Source organism: Tamandua tetradactyla, chromosome 2, assembly GCF_023851605.1.
Source record: "Tamandua tetradactyla isolate mTamTet1 chromosome 2, mTamTet1.pri, whole genome shotgun sequence".
Taxonomy (NCBI): Eukaryota; Metazoa; Chordata; class Mammalia; order Pilosa; family Myrmecophagidae; genus Tamandua; species Tamandua tetradactyla.
This window is the reverse complement of record NC_135328.1, coordinates 200,801,572-200,822,567: the sequence shown is the minus strand read 5'-3', so window position 1 is coordinate 200,822,567 and position 20,996 is coordinate 200,801,572. Positions and strand designations below refer to the sequence as shown.

Sequence of the window (20,996 nt, the reverse complement as noted above, 5' to 3'; positions counted from 1 at the left end):
AGTGAGTGGAAAAGTATTTGCAAAGTCCCCTTTGGGGAATGGTGAGAACGGGGGAAAACTCAACTTCATCAAGTTGAATTCTTGATATTCTCACAAGCAGTGTGGACAACCAAAGCTATAGGCTGAGCCCCCAGTCTGGGGGTTTGTTCATATGAAACTTAACCCCACAGGGGATAGGTCAAGCCTACTTAAAATTAAGCCTAAGAGTCACCCCCAAGAGAACCTCTTTTGTTGCTCAGATGTGGCCTCTCTCTCCAGCAATCCCAGCAAGCAGTCTCACCACCCTCCCCCTGTCTACGTGGGACATGACTACCATGGGTGTGAATCTTCCTGGCAGCATGGGACAGAAATCCCAGAATGAGCTGAGATTCAGCATCAAGGGATTGAGAAAAACTCTAGAATGAGCTGAGACCCAGCATCAAGGGATTGAGAAAACCTTCTCGACCAAAAGGGGGAAGAGTGAAATGAGACCAAGTGTCAATGGCTGAGAGATTCCAAACAGAGTCGAGCGGTTATCCTGGAGGTTATTCTTATGCATTAAGTAGATATCACCTTGTTATCCAAGATGTAATGGAGAGGCTGGAGGGAACTGCCTGAAAATGTAGAGTTGTGTTCCAGTAGCCATGTTTCTTGATGATGATTGTATAATGATATAGCTTTCACAATGTGACTGTATGATTGTGAAAACCTTGTGTCTGATGCTCCTTCTATCTACGTTGTCAACAGATGAGAGGAACATATGGAATAAAAATAAATAATAGGGGGAACAAATGTTAAAATAGATTTAGTTTGAAATGCTAGTGATCAATGAAAGGGATCAGGTAAGGGGTATGGCATGTAAAATTTTTTTTCTTTGTATGTTATATTTTTCTGTTGTCTTTTTATTTCTTTTTCTGAATTGATGCTAATGTTCTGGGAAATGATCATGATGATGAATATGCAACTATGTGATGATATTGTGAATTGCTGAGTGTATGTGTTGGGAATGTTTGTGTTTCTTGTAATTTTTTTTAATTAATAAAAAATTAAAAAAACAAAAACAAAAACAAAACAAAAAAAAAGATGTAATGGAGAGGCTGGAGGGAACTGCCTGAAAATGTAGAGCTGTGTTCCAGTAGCCATGTTTCTTGAAGGTGATTGTATAATGATATAGCTTTCACAATGTGACTGTGTGATTGTGAAAACCTTGTGTCTGATGCTCCTTTTATCTACCTTATCAATAGATGAGTAAAACATATGAAATAAAGATGAATAATAGGGGGAACAAATGTTAAAACAAATTTAAAGTGAAATGTTGGTGATTGGTGAGGGGAAGGGTGGGGGTATGGTATATATGAGTTGTTTTCTGTTTTCTTTTTATTTCTTTTTCTGAATAGATGCAAATGTTCTAAGAAATGATCATGATGATGAATATGCAACTATGTGATGATATTGTGAATTACTGATTATATATGTAGAATGGAATGATAAAAAATTACAAATGTTTGCATTTGGTGTTTTTTTGGTATTTTAAAAAAATTTTTTAAATTGATTTTAAAAAGATGGAAAAGAATAATAGAGAAGATACGATTTTACAAAGGAGTATGAGTGCTGAATCAATATACTGATATTTCTTTTCATCTCCAGTGTCTTGGAGCAGCTAGAAGAAAAATGAAAAACCATGGAACCATATCCCGTACCAAACTTTATAATCTGTTGTATAATTACTTTTTCAATGTACTTGGAAATGTATTGCTTTTTTATATATGTTATTATTCCCAATAAACAATGTAAACAAACAAAAAAAAGTCAAGCTGCTTCTAATTATCTTTGTGGACCAACAGTTCTAAAGTGTGGTGATAAACTACTCCTCCCCACGGGAGTAGACCAGTTGCACAGCCCTGCCCCGCTCAGATACCCACAAGACTCGCTCACCCGCTTCCTTCAGGCCTTTACTCAAAATTGACTTGCTCAGTCAGGCCTTCCCTGGTCACTCTATCAAACATTTTGTTCCCCCTCCCCAACTCTTCCTATCTCCTTTCCCCATTTTATTTTTTCTCCTTAGCAGTTACCATGATCTAACATGTTATGCTTTTTTACCTATTTCATTGTTTATTTGCAGTCTTTTCCTCTGGAGTGGAAGTTCCCTAAGATGAATTTTTCCATTGCCTAGAGGAGTGCCTGGTACATAATACATACCAAGTAAATATTTGTGAAATGAATGAAGGGTAAGGAGCCCTCAGTCATACAGAAATGAAAGTCTTTGGAATTCCCTTGTAGGAACTGAAAAGAGATCATCCATTTTTAATCTCCTTGAGGTTCACCTGGGTTCCAGGAACCACCCTTGGGGATCATTGGCTTGGAATATTCATTTCTTAAATTTCCTCCATTGAAGAGGCACTGGTCACTGGCTGGGACTCCCCCTGAGCTGTTCTGCTGAACAAACCCAGGCTGAATTGGAGTTTTGAGCAAAAGCAATGAACTTTCAAAATCTGTGCTAACCCCTCGCTTAAACTACCAAGATCAAGCTGCAGAACAGAGAGAAGATGGCACTGAATTAATGCAGGCTTTTAAATATGCATTATGAAGCCTGGAGCTAAGTAGGAAAGTGTTAATAGTGCCCCATTCACAGTGAGTTTTCCATATCTGGGACGTTCTCCCTCTTCTTGACAGTTCTTGGCAGCAATGCTTTACTGTGTGAACCAGTCTGTGAGGCCAGCTTCACCCTAATACCACAGCCAGATAAAAATACTACAAGAAAAGAAAATTACAGACCAATATCTTTTATGAATATAGATGCAAAAATTCTGAACAAAATGCTAGTAGACCAAATCCAACAGTACCTTAAAAGAATTATACACAATGATCAACAGGGATTTATCCAGGTATGCAAGGGGGGTTCAACATAAGAAAACTGGTTAATGTAATATACCATTTTTAACAGAATGAAGGGGAAAAAACCCACATGGACATCTCAAATGATGCAGAAAAAGTATTTGACAAAATATAACACCTCTTCTTGATAAAAACACTAAAAAACTAAAAATAAAAGAAAAAAACTTCTACAACATGATAAAGGGCATATATGAATACCCCACATATAATACCATACTCAATGGTGAAAGGCTGGAAGCTTTCCTTCTTATATCAGGGCAAGACAAGGATGCCCAGTGACGCCACTGTTACTCAACACTGTACTGGAAGTTCTAGCCAGAGCAATTAGGCAAGAAAAAGAAATAAAAGGCATCCAAATTGAAAAGGAAGAAATAAAACTTTCTCTATATTCAGATGACATGATCCTCTATACAGAAAGTCCTGAAAAATACACAATAAAGCTCCAAGATCTAATAAATGAATTCAGCAAAGTGGCAGGGTGTAAGATCAACATCCCAAATCAGTAGGGTTTCTATACACTGGTAATGAACAATCAGAAGAATAAGTCAAGGAAAAAATCCATCTACAATAGCAACCAAAGAATCAAACATCTAGGAACAAATCTAACAAGAAAATAAAGGTCTTGTATACAGAAAACTACAAACCATTGCTAAAAGAAATCAAAGAGTACCTAAATGAATGGAAGGTCTTTCCACATTCATGGATTGAAAGACTAAATACTGTTAAGATGTCAGTTCTAGTAAGGGTAGCTAAAAGTATAAAAAGAGAGAGAAAATAGATCAAACAAATCAAATCCAAAGAATAAAATGGTTGAAGTATTACCTTTACAGTAATAACACTGAATGTTATTACACTCCCCAATCAAAAGACAAAGATTGGCAGAATGGATTTAAAAATATGATCCATGTATATGCTATTTACAAGTGACTCATTTTAGACCCAAAGATGCAAATAGATTGAAAGTGGAAGGATGGAAAAAGATATTCCACAAAGCAAAAAAAAAAAAAAAAAAAAAGTCAGGATAGCTGTATTAATATCAGACAAAATAGACTTTAAATGCAAAAATGTTATGAGATAAAGAACGACACTACATATTAATAAAAGGTACAATGCACCAAGAAGAAATAACAGTCATAAATATTTATGCACCCAATACCACAAAGTACATGAGGCAAACACTGGCAAAACTAAAGGGAATAAGTCTCCACAATAATAGTGGGACCCTTCAGCACAGCACTTCCTTAATAAATAGACCATTTAAACAGAGTATCAATAAGGAAACAGGTAACCTAAATAATATGATAAATGAGCTAGACCTAACAGACATATACAGAACATTGTACCTCCAAACAGCAGGATACACATTCTTCTCAAGTGCTCATGGAAAATTGTCCAGGGTAGACCACATACTGGAACACGAAACAGGTCTTAATAAACTTTAAAAGACTGAAATTATACAAAGCACTTTCCTTGATCATAATGAAGTGAAGCTGGAAATCAATAACAACTGGGGAACTGGAAATTTCACAAATATAAAGACGTTAAACAACACATTCTGAATAACACATTCTTAATCAGTGGGTCAACGAAGAAATTGCACGAGAAATCAGCAAATACCTCGAGATGAATGAAAATCAGAATACAACATATCAAAATTTATGGGATGCAATGAAGGCAGTGTTGAGAGAGAAATTTATAGCCCTAAATGCCTACATTAAAAAGAAGGAAAGAGCTAAAACCAATGATCTAACTGAACAACTGGAGAAACTAGACAAAGAAAAACAAACTACTCCCTGGCAATGTGGGACAGGACTCCTGGGATGAGCCAGGACCTGGCATCATGGGATTGAGAAAACTTTCTAGACCAAATGAGGGAAGAAAGAAATGAGATAAAATAAAGTTTCAGTGGCTGAGAGATTTCAAGCAGAGTTGAGAGGTTATCCTGGAGGTTTATTCTTATGCATTATATAGATAGCCCTTTATTGTTTGTGGTGTATTGGAGTGACTGGAGGGAAGTACCTGAAGCTGTTGAGCTGTGTTCCAGTAGCCTTGATTCTTGAAGATGATTCTATAACCATATAGTTTTTACAATGTGACTGCGTGATCGTGAAAACCTTGTGTCTGATGCTCCTTTTATCCAGGGTGTGGACAGATGAGTAAAAAAATAAGGAAAAATAAATACATAAATAATAGGCGGGGATAAGGGGTAAAAAAAATTGGATAGATTACAATACTAGTGTTCAAAGAGAGGGAGGGGTAAGGGATATAGGATGTATAGCGTTTTCTTTTTTCTCTTTCTTTTTTTGGGAGTGATGCAAATGTTCTAAATATGATCATGGTGAAGACACCACTATAAGATGATATGAGCCATTGATTTTACACTATGTATGGATTGTATGTATGTGAAGATTTCTCAATAAAAATATTAAAAAAAACAAACTAATCCAAAAGCAAGCAAAAGGAAAGAAATAACAAAGATTAAATCAGAAATAAATGTAACAGAGAACAAAATACAATAGAAAGAATCAATAAAACCAAAAGTTGGCTCTTTGAGAAGATCAATAAAATTGATAAACACTTGGCTAGACTGAGAAAAGACAAAAAGAAAGAAGATGCAAATAAAATCAGAATTGGGGGCAGGGGTCATTAGCACAGAACACACTTTCCAATCTTAAAACTTATTACAAAGTCACAGTAATCAAAAGATTATGGTACTGGTACAAAGACACTATATAGAGCAATAGAATCAAATTGAGAGCTCAGAAATCAACCCTCGCATTTATGACCAACTGTTCTTTGACATGAGGGCAAAGACAACTCAATTGCTAAAAAAAGCAGTCTCTTCAACAAGTAGAGCTGGAAAAACCGGATCTCCATTTGCAAAAGGATGAAGGTAGACCCCTAACTTACACCATATGCAAAAATCAACTCAAAATGAATCAAAGACCTAACTATAAGAGCCAGAGCTATTAAACTCCTTAATGAAAATGTAGGGAAGCATCTTCAGATCCACGTGTTAGGCAATGTTTTCTTAGATTATACACCCAAAGCACAAGTCACAAAACTAAAAAGATAAATGGGAACTCATCAAAATTTTAAAAAGTCCATGATGCCTGCACCATTTTACATTCCCACCAACAATGAATGAGTATTCCTATTTCTTCACATCTTCTTCAACACTTGTAATTTTCCTTTTTTTTTTTTAACAGTAGCCATTTTAGTGGGTGTGAAATGTATTTAACCTTGTTAAACTGCCCAAAATTTATACTGCTAATCTTTCACTAGCCTTCTCTAGCGAGATCTTTGGCCTTTTTATTAAGATGTGATGGTTAGGTTCTCGTGTCAACTTGGTCAAATGATGATGCCCAGTGGTTTGATTAGGCAAGCGTTGGCCTGACTGTTGCTGCAAGGATATTTCATGGCTGGCTGACAAACTTGAAAGCTGGTGTATTAAATCATCAGTCAGTTGATTGCAGCTGTGGCTGATTACACCTGCAATCAACAAAAAGGTGTATCTCCCACAAACTTCCCCTGGTACCTGGTATGCAGATATTGATCTGGCAAATGCTTTCTTCTCAGTAGCTGCTAGTAAGGACCACCAGAAACAATTTGCCTTCAGCTGGCATTGTGCCTCTTTTTGGTCATAGGAGGGGTCAGATGCAACAGTTTACCCTCCACCTTAGAAGGGGTATCTCAACATGCCTCACACCACTAGACACCTAGAAATTTCACTGATATGGAAGGTCCCTATATTTTTGTTGGCGTTATCTCCTATACTCTGACACATAAATGCCTTACCGATAAGTCTACAGCAGTTGCTACTTCTTGCTCACTAGGTTCAATCAACATAGTATCATCAGTGTGACCAGTGTGATGTTTTATGAGAGGGAGAAATGGTCAAGGTCCCTGCAGACAAGATTATGACATAGGGCTGGAGAGTAGATTTACCCCTGAGGTAGACAGTGAAGGTATACTGCTGTGATTAAAATCAATGGAAAACTGCAACAACACAGTCCAGGACTACCAATGGCCCAGAAACTTCAGGAATGAAGGTTTGGGTCACCCCACGAGGCAAAGAACCATGGCCAGCTGTTGCTACCTGAGGGTGAAGGGAACATGGAATGGGCAGTGGAAGAAGATAGTGATAAATCTGAACTACAATCACGTGACCAGTTACAGAAATGAGGACTGTAATGGCATGAATATTTCTTCCTTGCTTTGTAATGAGTGTGTTTGTATTTGTACATAAAGCAAATATCTTTGTTTTCCTCTCTATATTATCCCCTCATCATATGACATAAGTTGTATTGTTCATATTATAGTATTTAAGTTATAGGATATCAAGTTTAAGATGAATGTCATCCAAGGACTTGCACCCTACCCTGGAGAGATTTAGTGTGTTTCCCATTTTATGCAGGACAGTTGAGTATTGTTAGACATATATGCATGTTATTATTTTTTATTTAGAGATTAAGCATGGTTTAAGGACGTGTACAGCTGCGAGGTTGACAAGGGGTGGACTCATGTGTCAACTTGACCAGGTGGTGATGCCCAGTTGCTGGCCAAACAAGCACTGGCCTGTTACTGTGAGGACATTTCATGGACTTAAATTCTCAGTAGGTTGACTGCATTATGGATGATGAAATCTGCAGTCAGCTAAGGGGAGTGTCTTCCACAACGAAAACCATTTAAACTAATTGGTTAAAACTGTTTAAGGCGGACGCTATAGCTTCAGTAGTCAGAAGAGGGAACTTTCATCTCTACTTCAGCCAACCAGCCTCTCCTGGGGAATTCATCAAAAACTTTCATCGGAATGCCAGCTTGAAACCTGCTCTACAGAATTTGTACTTGTGCATCCCCACAGTTGCATAAGACACTTTTATAAAATCTCATACTATTTATAGTTATCTCCTGTTGGTTCTATTTCCCTGGAGAACCCTGACTAATACACTCATAGGGTCTGAATCTATAATATAGGTTACCAGGGGATAGGGGTGGGTTAGAGAATAGAGAGTTAAAACTTAAAATATACAGAGTTTCTATGTGGGACTATGGAAAAGTTTTGGTAATGGATGGTGGTGATGGTAGCCCAACATTGTGAATGTAATTAATGGCACTGAATTATACATTTGTGGTTAAAAGGAAAAATTTTAGGTCACATAGAGTACTAGAATAAAATTTTTTTTAAAACCATACTTATCAAGATCACCACTGTCAAATCCAACTGTCAACTTTTTATCCTTATCTTGATTGACGCCTCAGCAGCTTTTGATCCATATGATCATGCCCTCTTTAAACCCTCTCTCCCTGGGTTTCCTCCTACCACTCTGGTTATTCCTTCTCAATCACCCTTGCTGGTTCTCCCTCGTCTCCCAGCATCTAAAACTCAAGGTGCTTCCGGGCTTAGTCCTCAGACTTCATGTCTCGACACTCACTCTCTTGGTGATCTTATTGATCCAATGATTTTAAATGCCACCTATACCCTAATAACGCTCAAATTTACATCCCTAGCTCTGTCTGATCTTTCTTCTAGGTTCCAGGCTTGTACATTCCCATTCAATGTCCCCAGTGGCATGCCTAATACATATCTTTAACTCTCACCTTAACCTTAACCCTGCCACATGTAATACCTAACTCTGGATTTTCCTTCCCAGATTGACTCTACCCTATGCGCCCCAGCTCAGTAAATGCCACTATTATCCACCAACTGCTCAAGATCAAAACCTTAAAGTCATCTTTGAACCTTCTCTATTTTTCACACCCCACCATCAATCATTAAATCCTCAGTTCTGGCTTCAAAACACGATCAGAATCCAGCCATTTCCCACACCTTCCTGGCTACGTCCCATTCTAAGCCTGGATTGTGACAACAATCTTCTCTCTGGTCTCCCTCTGCTTCTGCTGTTGCCCCTTCAGTCTATTCTGAACCCAGCAGCCAGAGAGGATCTCTTAAAACAAGTCAGAACCTGTGCCTTCTCTGCTCGAAACTCCCCAATGCTCCCTGTATTTCTCAGAATAAAATCCCAAGTCCTTACTATGGCACGTTGAGGCATAGCAAAGAAACGTCATATTAAAACAAACAAACAAACATGGATTCTATCATTTAATTAATTCAATTATCAAATGATCCTATGAGGTGGTAATGTTATCCTAATATTACAGAGGAAGAAACTGAAGCTGTCTGAGGTTAAATTGCCCACATGACTTGGGGACTTCTGCAGAGCTACAATACGAATCCTGGTCTTTAATGCCACTTCCAGTGCTCCTTTGCCTAAACCATGCAGGGGCTCTGGATCCTGGCTTGGGCTATATTGCTACTTAGCTGTGTGACTTTAGGTAATCTCTGCCCTCTCTGGGCCTCAGCTTTCTCATCTGTGAGATGAATGTGGGCCATGTGATCATCCAAGATCCAAGCTATGCAGAGGGAGCTGCGGAAGGCCACTTGGTCTGGCCTCACTGTCACAGATGGCTTTGAACATAGACTTCTGACAGTGTCTCCCATACGTGCAGTTACTGCCCCACACTGACTGGCTTGAAAGAAACTGACCCACAATGACTGGCTTGAAAGATGCTGGTCATACTATTTGGTGGGATACCTGCCTGGGGGACATTGGGGATTAATTCTCTTTCTTATATATCTCATAATTATCCTGTGCACAGATAGCACAATCTTGCAGTATCTTATTTTGGAAGTTAAGAACATTCCTTTGCTGTGCTTAAGCATTTAGCAGAATGCTGAAAAAAAAATTTTTTTTTTAAATATGGGTAGGAACGGGGAATCAAACCCGGGCGTCCCGCATGGCAGGGGAGAACTCTACCACTGAGCCACCCTGGCCCACCCGACAGAGGCCACATTTCTACAATCCCATTTGGGCTGTCTTCATATTTTTAAATCCCAGAAGCCACAAAAAATGAAGGCGGCAGCCCCCCACCCTCCGCCGTCCCACTGCTCCCCACCGCGGCGCCCCCTCCCGGGGACCCGGACTCACCTCGAAGACCATCCAGCCGACCACCCTCACGGCGCCGAAGGCCGTCACCTCCACCAGCGCCATCACCACCAGCTGCAGCAGGTTGACCTTCCCGAGGACGGCGCCCGCGGAGACCAGCACCGACGCGGCGCTCATGGTGGCCAGCCGGAGCCTGGCGGGCAGAGGGAGAGAGCGCGAGGACCCCGGGCCACCCGCGCCCGCTCCCTCACTTGTCCGCGCGGTCCGCGCACGTTCCTTCGCTCCCCTCCTACTTCACGCCTGCCACCGTTCCAGGCTCTGGGGACACAGGTGCTCTCTCCTCCAGGGGGGCTGAGAGTGCCCAGTCTGGGGGCTCCCTCGCGCCCTCCCCCAGCAGGGCGGCATCTGCGCCCTGACAGACTGATCTGCACACACTCATCTGGTCTGAGGATGCTCTGCGCGTGTCACGCCAGGGGTCACAGTGAGAGAAAGAGGCGCGTGGTTCGCTGATCTGACAGCCTTCAGTCCGCCCGTGATTCTTGTCGGCCGCCGTTCCCGGCCGATGCCCGATAGAGGGCGCTCTTCCCACGCCCGCACCCCCCTCCTCAGCCCACCTCCCCTCCAGCCACCCGCCGCGCTCAGCAGTGGTCACTGCCTCTGCCCTCCCCCTCCACGTGGTGCAAGCACCCTGGGTTTGGAGGTAGAACAAGCCTGGCTTCCAGTCCCAGTTTTTCCACTTGAGCAGCTGTTTAACTTAATCTCAACTGTAGTACAAGGGTGATAACAATGCCCCATGATCGTGTGAGATTAGAAGGAATATTGGTACGTGTGTATCTAGTACTGCGGCTGGCACAAAGAACTATCTCCATGAATAGAAGATGGCATTATGAGTGCTATTACTGATTCCTTCCTTCCCTTGATGAATGAGCAGGTTCAGTGTGGAGACTTAGAAGAAGAAACCATTTTGTCCTAAAGGTATTTGTGGTCCAGCTGGGCAGACAAGGCTAATACCAGAATATCTGCAATATCATGAGGCTAGGAATGTTCACTGGGGAGAGTGTGATGTGGGGTGCCCTTATCAGGGAAGACTTCCTGGGGGAGGTGGCACTGAGTCAGATGATCCATGGTGGTTAAACCAACCCACTCTTTCCTGGGGAACCTTGCTTTCAGACCCTCTACTTTCCCTGGGAGTTGATAAAGATGATCCTACACCCACCAAAACACAATGATAATAACTTGTTGAGCATTATGTGTAACGGACGTCACTTAAATTTTAATCCTCTGAGAAACCCTCTGTAAAATGGTGCTGGGGCGCCATTTAGTACCTCCGTTTTACGGAAAGGACATTGAAACTGGAAGAGGCACTTTTCGGCGATGGCCACAAGCAAATTGAGGGCAAACATGAGATCCAAACCCAGTTGGTCTGGAGCCAAAGCCTGTACTCTGGAGCGTGGACGCAGCCTCACCAGTGTTGGCTGCCAATGCAGTGTCCTGCTTAAGCCTTGGGGACTTCAGAGGGAGGGTCAGAAGAGATGGGAAAAGGGTCCTAAAAGGACCCTGAATTATTTAGACGAAGTTACTCAAAGTTTCTTCAAGGCTTGATGTATTATGCCTTTCAAGGGAGTGCTCATTTAATTGACAAAGGCGTAGTTGAAAAGTATGTATGCTACTGGTGGCATTTCAGACCTCAGGGGCCAGGTAGGAGTTGGAGAGATGTTGAGACTGTGAACTATAGTGGTTAGGAATGCAGTCTAGGGCCAGACTTCCTGGGCTGGAATCCTGACTCAGCCACTTCCTCGCTGTGTGTCCTCAGGCAAATTACTTAACGATTCTGTGTCCTAGTAATCATCTCAAAAGTGGAGACAACGCCTATGGAATTGTTGCAACTGAGCTAATTTATGTGAAGTGCAATAAGGGGGTTGGTTATTGCTATTATCTTTTATAGGGAGTCCTCCTGGACTTTTCTAAATATACATATATATAAAGACCTCACCCCATAGCTGTTCCTTTTATTTTCAGTTTTGTTCCAAGAACCGTTTACTGAATACCATGAACAAAGCTGAAAACAAAGGAGGACAGAGACAGGCCCTGCCCTGAAGGAACCGATGGTCCCTGACTCACAGCAGAACCAATTCGGTGCCAAGTCACAAGTGCAGTTGAAGCTGAGGGAGAGAGGGGGAGCGCCCTGTCTGCAGGCTGGCCCAGCCCTGGCAGGAACCGGTCAGGAAGGAGTCCATTGTTCAAATGTGTGAAGCCGGTTCCAGCCGGGACACAGCTGAGAGGATCCGAGTAGTCAGGGACTGGGGCAGGGAGTTCACTCAGGCTGAGAATGGCCCTTCTTGTCTTCCTGGATTGAGTCAAGAACAAACGGGCCCTTTTGGATTTCCAGAGGGGACGGTCACACGAAGGAAGCAGCCCTGAGATGTGCTAGGCTGGTGATTCTAGGTGCGGGAGGCTGACCGTCCTCAGCCAGGGCACCAGGAATGCCAGGGCAGGGCAACCACTGTCAGATTCCTAGAGGTGGTCCCCTTTGTCACTTGTCTTGTGATGTCTAGGACCGTTGACTCCCCATGGGGATTGGCCCTGGGCATTTAAAAAGGAAAATTGCAGAGAGTTTATCTTCAGGGCCCACAGGGAGCTAGCTAGACTGTACTTGCATCGGGACCACTCTGGAATGGGTGGGAAGGGTTACAGGGAGCAGAAACTTAGAAGCTGTCTCCATTTCTTAGCTGTGTGGTTCCAGCTTCACACACTGAGCCTCCATTTCCTCACCTAGATTCAAGGTTCTATTCTGATCTGGAAGGATTAAATAAAATAATGCTTGTAAAGTGCCTGGCTCTGGCCCAGAAGGGTTGACAGGGTCTCAGAGCAGAGGGTGGCGTGGCCTTGAGAGGCTACAGCGTCCCCAGAATGCCTGTGATGGGATTTACCATCATCTGGGCAGGATGGAGATTCAGAGTTGGACAAAACCACAAAACAATTCTTAAGGAAAAATTTTACTGAACTCTAGTAAAGATTTTACTACTGAGTGCTAGTACCTATACAGCTTGATGGATTTTTATTTGCAAATCCTAGTATCACCACCATCCACGTCAAGATAGAAAACATTGACTGCACCCCATAAGGTTCCTTTGTGTCCCTTCCTAAGCTAATAATCACCCTCGTCCCCAGGTAACCACTATTCTGACTTCTAGCATCATGGGTTAGTTTGCTAGTTCTTGAACTTCATTGCATAATTGCATATTAGTGGATCAAAGTTAATTAAAGAATGCAAAGAAATGGATATTTCTTGTCCACCAATATTTGAGGACTGAGAATCCTGCTTTCTCTTCAAGATGCTCTCCCTGGGTGTGATTTTTTCCTTTGCTTTTTTCCTAGTCTCTATTTCTTAATATTTTAACCAATGTATATTGATTGCACACTTATGAAATCATAATCAATAATAAAGAAAGGCTCTGGGGAGGTGGTAGATCTGGGTCTCTTGTGAGGCCGCAGTGGTAGGGTTGCCATATAAGATACAGGGTGCCCAGTTAAATATGAATTTCAGATAAACAATGGATATATATATATTTTTTTTTTTTTAGTGTAAGTATGTCCCAAATATTGCCTGATCTCGTTGCTAGAAGGAGAAGCAGACAGACATCTCAGGTTTTCTAGAACCTTCCCTCTTGGCTCTCGTGCCCTTCAGGACCCAAGGGTGAGCCAGTCACCGTCTGGTTACCTGTACAGTGTGATGAACATCCCTTCATTGTGGACCTGGTCCAGCAAGCCCTCCAGCAGGAATGCCCACTGCACCCCGAGGGCCAGCAGGAAGAGGGTGTAGGCCACGCTGCTCCAGCTGTGTCTCCGCAAAGAGGAGGTGAGGAAGCCCAAGCCAAGGGCTGCCACGACAGTAAGATCCTGGAAGACTGCTCCGGGGGAGGTCGAGGAGGAGGTGGAGGAAGAGGAGGAAGCAGACAAGATGAAAGGTCATGTGAAATTAGAGTTTTATAGAACAGCAGCTGGAAGGGATGTTAGAGATAATTTAAGAGCAATTGGTCAAATTATATAACTTTTTTGAGCCTCAGTTTTCTCATCTGAATAAAGGGGACAGCAGCTACATCCCCTGCAGAGTAGTGGTCAAGATTAAATGAGCTAACGCTGGCTAAGCGCTTAAGGCAGGGCCTGGTCCATAGAGAGTGCTCAATACATGTAGCAATTATTGTTACATTAAATGTAATGCTGTGAATGAGTGTAAAGCATTGGAACCAGCGCTTGGCACCTACTTGACATTTGGTGAGTACTTTTGTAATCGGCCATCAGGGAAATCCCCTGATCATGCATGTAACAAAATAAGAGAGGCTAAGTGAATCGGCTGAGATCACACAGAAAGGAGGGAGCAGAGGCAGGTCCAGAGCATCTGTTGGCAAGAAACATATTATCTTTGTGGAAAATGGCCCTCTCCCTTTGTCCTGGAAGCATGGGCCAGTAGAAATCACCAGGGCTATCCAAATGACCCACACCTGTGCTGGCCTCAGACCCTGAGCAGGGGTTGCTGTAGCAGATGAGTGGAAGAAACAGGCTTACCGATAGCAAGGAGGTATCCAGCAAAAGGAAAAGCGTAAGGCTTTGACTTAATTCCAATTCTGAAAAATGGTTAGCAGTTTGGACTCTAGAATTAGACAAGCCTGGGATCAACTCAGGGTTCTGGCACTTTCTAGCTGTGAGGCCATGATTAGTTACTTAACCTCTCTGAATTTTAATAGCAACCTGCATTTCTCAAGTGTTTATCATGTGCCAAAATTGCTTTAATTGCTTTACATGGATTATCTCATTTAATTCTCAGAACAGCCTTTTGAGGTGGGTACTATTATTATCACCATTTCACAGAAACAAAAACCAAGGCACAGAGAAGTTATGTAACTTGCCCAAAGTGCTAGAGCTGGAATTTAAACCTAGACATTCTGCTCCGTAGCCTGTGCCTTTAACCACCACACTATCTGCCCCTCTGAGTTTTCTCATCTGTTAAACAGGAAAGATAATCAGACCTCCCTCATAGGGTTGCCAGAATCAAATGGAATAATACATCTAATCACTCACCATAGTAAAGGCTATTTTATCAATAAACACCAGCTATTTCCACACATGTATAAATGCCTGGAGAGAGATCTTGAAGGTTTTTAAAAAAAATATGTCCACCTGGGTTAATCCATCATTTCTTGATTTGGAGAATTTTACTCTGTATTTTCAATATTGTTTAAATTTTCTACAATCAGCATGTGGATGGTAAACAATTAAAAAAAAAAAAAAAGAAAAACACATGGGCTTTGTGTTCAGACATTTGTTTTGATCCGAGCACCATCATTTCCTATTAGGCTGGCCCATGCTAAATTGCCAATATTTGGTCAATTTTTGACTTACGAAGATGGCAATTTATATGTTTCAGCCTCAGAGCCATGTAGCCTTGGCGGTTCCTTGCTTTCCTCGTCAGCTAAATGGGATGATTATATCCACTTCAAAGGGTATTGTGAGATCTGAAGGAAATAATGTTTTGTTCAAGTGCTTGGTACATTGCCTGGCAGGTGGAGAAGTCTCAGTACGCGGTGCATCAACTTCAAAATGGTCATTGCCAAAGGTCTCCAGCCCCAGCATTGATAAAAATGAGGAAGCTCTTCCAGTGGAACTCTCCAAAGTGTCAGAAAGCCCCCTCGATTTACAGTTTCCATTTAGATTCAGTTTAAAAATACTCATATCCAGGGCCTGGCATACCGGGCTTGAGTGGTTATTGATGGTCCCAAATCAATCTGCCAAGACAAGGCTGTAGGCGCCACTCTCCTGCCTCCACCCACACCCCACCCCAATTCTCCCCCATATCCCTGCCAGGACCTCCATCATGTCTGGGGATTTGTGGAATGTGTGAGAAGTGGATGTTAGGAAGGATTCAACTCCTTGTACCTTTTTCTCTGACACTGATTAAGGAGAAGAGGTATATAGTGAATGCTTGGCCTCTTGCCTGCACCCTCTTGGGGGTGGGGGTAGGTAGGGACATTTTGTACTGGGATCACTGATTCCTTCAGGAGCCAAGCAGAAAACTATGTGGTGAAGAGTGCAATGTACACTGGGAAATGGGGAGGCCTATGGCCACTGGAGACTGCATGCCCAGCTTTAGGTATCCAAATTCAATCTTTTATGTAACTATGCTATTCAACCAAATACACCTGCAATTATGTGGCCAACACTGTTCACCTAGGGGCCAGACTTACTGAAGATTTCGTGAGTAGGGAGACCCCTTAATGACCCATTTTCCTCTCATGTTACAGAAAGGGACCAGAGAGAGCCTGTGATTTCTTTGGGGTCACACAGCACACCAGCAGCAGAGCCAAGCTCTGAACTCCCAGTATGGCACTTTTCCACTAGGCCAGGCTGTCTCTCCCATTTGTTATCCCTTACCTCACTGAGGGGCCTTAGGCAAGGCACTTGCCCTCTTTATGCAAGTTTCCCCATCTGCAACACATGGGAGGTAGAGTTGATACACTCTAAGGCCCTTACAGCTCTAGCATATTTTGGGGAGGGGATCTAGCATATTTTAGGGTGGGGAGAGGTGGGCGCTCAAAAATGAGGAAGTCAGAGGATCCTGCGTGGGAGTCTGTATCGGGCTCAGCTGCCACCCCTGCATTGGGGAAGCAAGGCTTCATCAGCCGGATGGCGTTTGGGCAGCAGTTCCCCATTGTCCCCAAACTGGTCAGGAAATAATACCTGATTCAGGCCCCCCTCCCAGCTTCCAGGGCTCTAGGCCCACACCCACTCTGCCTGATCTCACTACCTGGGCCCCCACTGCAGGGCCACTCCCAGCTCAGGGCACCCCGCTGGTGTAGCCTCCACCTCCAGTAGGCTCTGCACCCCACATCTGCCACCCGCCTGATAAGCAAATGGGCTCTAAGGTGCTCAGTGGGTGATAAGGAAGGGATATGCTACAGGGGCCTCAAGGCCAGGCTCCAGAGGGGGAATTTTACTTCCTAAGGCAGACCTTCAGGAGAGCTTACAAAAACCCCCATGACTTAGAGGAGGTATCTGGGAGTCCAGCAGCATGAGATGAGGCAAGAATCACTATGATTACAGTGGCAGGCACACACGTGGTACCTCCATGTACCAGACATCATCCTGTGTGCACGAGTAAATACACTATTTATTATCTCTATTTTACAGTTGGGGAAAGGGAGGAGCAGAGAGGGGCTATAACCAGCCCAGGGTGCAGGGCAGGATTTTCACCCTGACTATCTTGGTTAACCACGACACTGTCCTGAGCCTGATACAGAGTGTAATGGGTGAAAGCCTGGGCCTCTGAGTCAGGTTGTCAGGGGGCAGCACGTAGCTCCACTTGTGTCCCAGCTTTGCAGTCTGTAAACGGCATTACTGGGACTTGAGCCCACGGGCTCATGTAATTCACTCTGCCCAGAGTGGGGCACACAGTGGTGTTCCTCTTACCTCTGCCTGCCCTAACTAGCAGCGTGAGTGTGGGCAGGACCCTTCCCCTCTCTGGGCCTATTTGCCCATTTGTGAAGGGTTCCTTTGGAGAATTCCGGTGCCAGCCTTCTGATTCCGTCTACTTGGGCAGCTATCTCCTCCAGCCTGGCTGCCCACGTAATTTTCACTCTGGGCCTCCACCCATCCTTGCCTCTTACTCTGGCCTGTGGACACTTCAACACCAAACAGCTCAGAAGCCAGGCCCAGCTTCCTTCCCTTGGGCTCTGGTTTGATCTCAGCACTATCCTTCTCACCCTGACATGCCAGTGAGGCCATCCCGACCCAAGCAAGCTTCCAGACTGCAAGTGTACGAGTGGCCCCAGGCGCAACCAATGGAAGAACCGGAGCTCAGCACAAATTGCTGGACCACAGATTCATGGTCATGAGCAAATTAAATGGTAGCTATTTTAAACCACTAGGTTTTGAGGTGGTTTGTTATGTAGCAAAAGATAACTGACAGACTCTGTTTCCCAAAAGCATCTCACATGCACCTCAACCCCCAAGTCAAGAAGGAACATATCACTGTTCATTTACCCTCCAAGCTTGCCCTTCTCTTGTGTCTCCTTTCTCAGGAATTGGCACGTCCATATGCCAAATCACACATCAGAAGTCATCCTTTGACTCCTCTCTCTTCTTCACCAAGTGTAGCTAATTTTATCTCCTAAATATCTCTTGAACCCATCTCCTTGTTTCTGCTCCACTGCCTCTGCTTGTCTGGCCTCATCGCAGGTCATTCAGACCAGTCATCACCAGAGCAGGGAACACACCTCTAGAAGATGTCTAGACATTCCATAGGGGTTGCTGGAAGAAAATATCAGTACTTTCATGGAAAAAAATAAGAAAGAAATTAAAGTTCACTGCTAATAAAAGCTAATATTCTTAATCAGCTTTTATAGGTGCTCTAAAACTTAAGTTTAAAGGATTAAACTTCTTTTAATCCTTTCAACAACTCTATGAAACAAATACAATCATCTGACAAAGGTTGAAACCAAGACAGAATTTGAAGTACATGAAAAGATGCTCAACTCATTAGCCATTTGGAAAATACAAATAAAACTACAATGAGGTACCACTTCACACCCACTGGGATAGGTATTATTTTTTTAAAAAGTGAAAATAATAAGTTTTGATGAAGATGCGGAGAAATTGGAACACTTCATTGCTGGGGAAAATATGATATGGTCACTGTGGAAGACACTTTGTTGGTTCCTTAGAAAGCTAAACATAGAATTTACCAGATGAGGCAGCAATTCCACTTCTAGGCATATACACCCAAAAGAGTTGAAAGCAGGGACTCAAATAGACACTTGTATACCAACGTTTGTTACAGCACTATTCAAAATAGCCAAAGGTGGAAACAACCCAAAGTTCCATCAAGGCATGAGTGGATAAAAAAATATGGCAGATCCATACAATGGGATATTAGGCAGCCATAAAAAGAATGAAGTTCTGAGACATGCAACAACTTCAATAAACCTCAAAAACTTCATGCTAAGTGAGAGAAGCCAGCCACCAAAGGTCACATATTATATGATTCCATTTATATATTCAGAATAGACAAATCCCTAGAGACAGAAAGTAGATTAGTGATTGCCAGAGGCTGGGGGTGGTGGGGGATGACAGGCTTGGAGTAGTGACTCCTATACCTACTGGGTCTATGACCTTGGACAAGTGACTCAACCCCCTGTAAATAGGGCCCAAAAGCAGAATGCTTGAGTGCTTGGAAGCTAAAGCCAGGCTGCATAAATTTAAATCTGCTGTGCTATTGCTTGCCGAACAACTTTGGGCAAATTACTTAACTTTCATGTGCCTTGTTGCCTCATCTGAAAAACAGATCATAGTAGTACCTACGCCAGCGGGTTGTTGCGAGGGTTCAACGTAAGACTTGGTACATGGTACGTGCTCAAAAAATGTCAGCTTTAATCAACGTGTGTCAGGTTCACAATCAGATGTTAACACGCAGTTGAAAAATTTAATGAATGACTGCATTGCATTATATTGTGTTGGATTGAAAAGCAGTAAACTAAATTGAAATGAATTAAAACTACTCAGGGCTTTACTGACCAGTGCCAAGGGCCCCTATCCAATTCAGCCTGTTAAGTGGTATAGTAGCTTCCACCCTAAGCTGTCTCTTTGTCCAACTTTCCACTGCTGTGGGTGCCAAGGTGCCTTCTCTTTGTTTACAGTTTACTAGTCTGTTAACAATCACTCAGGAATAAGTAAGCACTCTATTGGGTTCAAGCTATCTCTCAGTGATGTCACTCAAGATCTGCTCGTGATCTTAAACATTATTATCAGCCCACTGAGATACTTGAAATGTATCTCCACTTTAAAACAAGACAAAATAAAACAGCAAAGCCACACCATTGTGGACATGTCTTGTTTCCAGTTGGTCTCATCACAGTCAGAAAATATTTTTAGCTACGTATAAAATAACCATCCTACACCCTCCTTCAGCCATAACTATGGCTCTGGATTTGCAGACAGAATAAAGACTTCATAGCTTCTAAGTGAGAAGAAGGAGAGGGGGGCGACAGACTAAAGCTTCTAAAAGAAGGAGTACAGAAATGAGCAAGAGAGGCAAAACAAACAAGCAAGCAAACAAAAAAGCCCACCAACAACATGAAAATCCTTGCAACTAAGGAAAAACAAGGAATTTTTGAGCAATTTGACAGAATTCTGAGAACAGAAAAGGAGGCCACTCATTCTGCCCTGACCAGTCAAGGAAGGCTTCATAGAAGAGGTGATTCCCAGGTTGCTTCTCAAAGACTTACACTGTTGGCTGGATCTTTGAACGATTTATGGGAGAAGATAGGGGACTTTCTCTCCTTCAGGACTTCATGAAAGGACCATCCAGGCTCTGAAGAGGACACTCCTCCCCTGCCCCAGCCCTTGCCCTTTGTCTCCATGACCACTTCCCCTTGGACTCTCACCTCTGTAGGTCTCCAAGAGATTCTTCCGATAACTTGAGGACGTATCATAATGGGTGAAAAAGGCGAAGATGAGAATGAAAGCCAACTCCAGCATTAAGACCCACAGGGGCAGGAAGACCCGGACAGACTTTGGGTACTTGGAGCCCATCCTGTGTCTGTCTCCATACAGGGTTCCTCCAGGCTCACCTCTTTCCAACACGCACTCGAGGGAGTGATAGGGGAGAAACCCGCCAAAGGCCTTATCTCAGGCTACAAGGCTGGCTCTGCTGGCTTGTCTGTGGCGTTAACGCAGGAACAGAGGTATGATGGTGGGCAGAGAGAGGAGATGCATTTATTCCAACATTCATTTGTTCATTCAACAAGTAGTTGTTGCATTCCTTCTATAGGCCTGGCACTGTCCTTAATTTAGAAGAGGGCATCCATTCACTCAGCATCCAGTCATGATAATCCTTCTTTACTCCTTACTTCAGTCCACCCTCACCATATCCTTTCAAGAAAGGCAAGGAAAAGATTAACACTCCTATTTTACAAACTGGGAAACTGAAGTGAAGAGGGGGCTTTGGCCCAACTCTGCAAGTGGAATCATTGCCCTCCCACTGACATGGGACATAACATCCAGGGGTGAAAGTCTCCCTGTGACGTGAGAGAGGACTCCCAGGGATGAATCCAGACCTGGCACCGTAGGATCAACAATTCCATCCTGACCAAAAGGGGAAAAGAAGTGTAATTAATAAAGTAT

At 43.1% G+C, this 20,996-nt stretch overlaps 1 protein-coding gene across 3 annotated transcripts in view; it reads right to left on the bottom strand.

Annotated features, from left to right (window-relative positions):
• RHCE (Rh blood group CcEe antigens) overlaps positions 1-20,462 on the bottom strand; it is a 41,507-nt gene extending 21,045 nt beyond the window's left edge. For all 3 annotated transcript variants that reach the window (XM_077150780.1, XM_077150782.1, XM_077150781.1), the window contains exons 1-3: positions 20,258-20,462; positions 13,543-13,729; positions 9,864-10,014 (exon numbers count right to left, since the gene is read on the bottom strand). In XM_077150780.1, the coding sequence (XP_077006895.1) occupies positions 9,864-10,014; positions 13,543-13,729; positions 20,258-20,405 (486 nt within the window). In that variant the 5' untranslated portion in view covers positions 20,406-20,462. The remainder of the gene's footprint in view (positions 1-9,863; positions 10,015-13,542; positions 13,730-20,257) is intronic.
• Between the last annotated feature and the right edge of the window lie 534 nt (positions 20,463-20,996).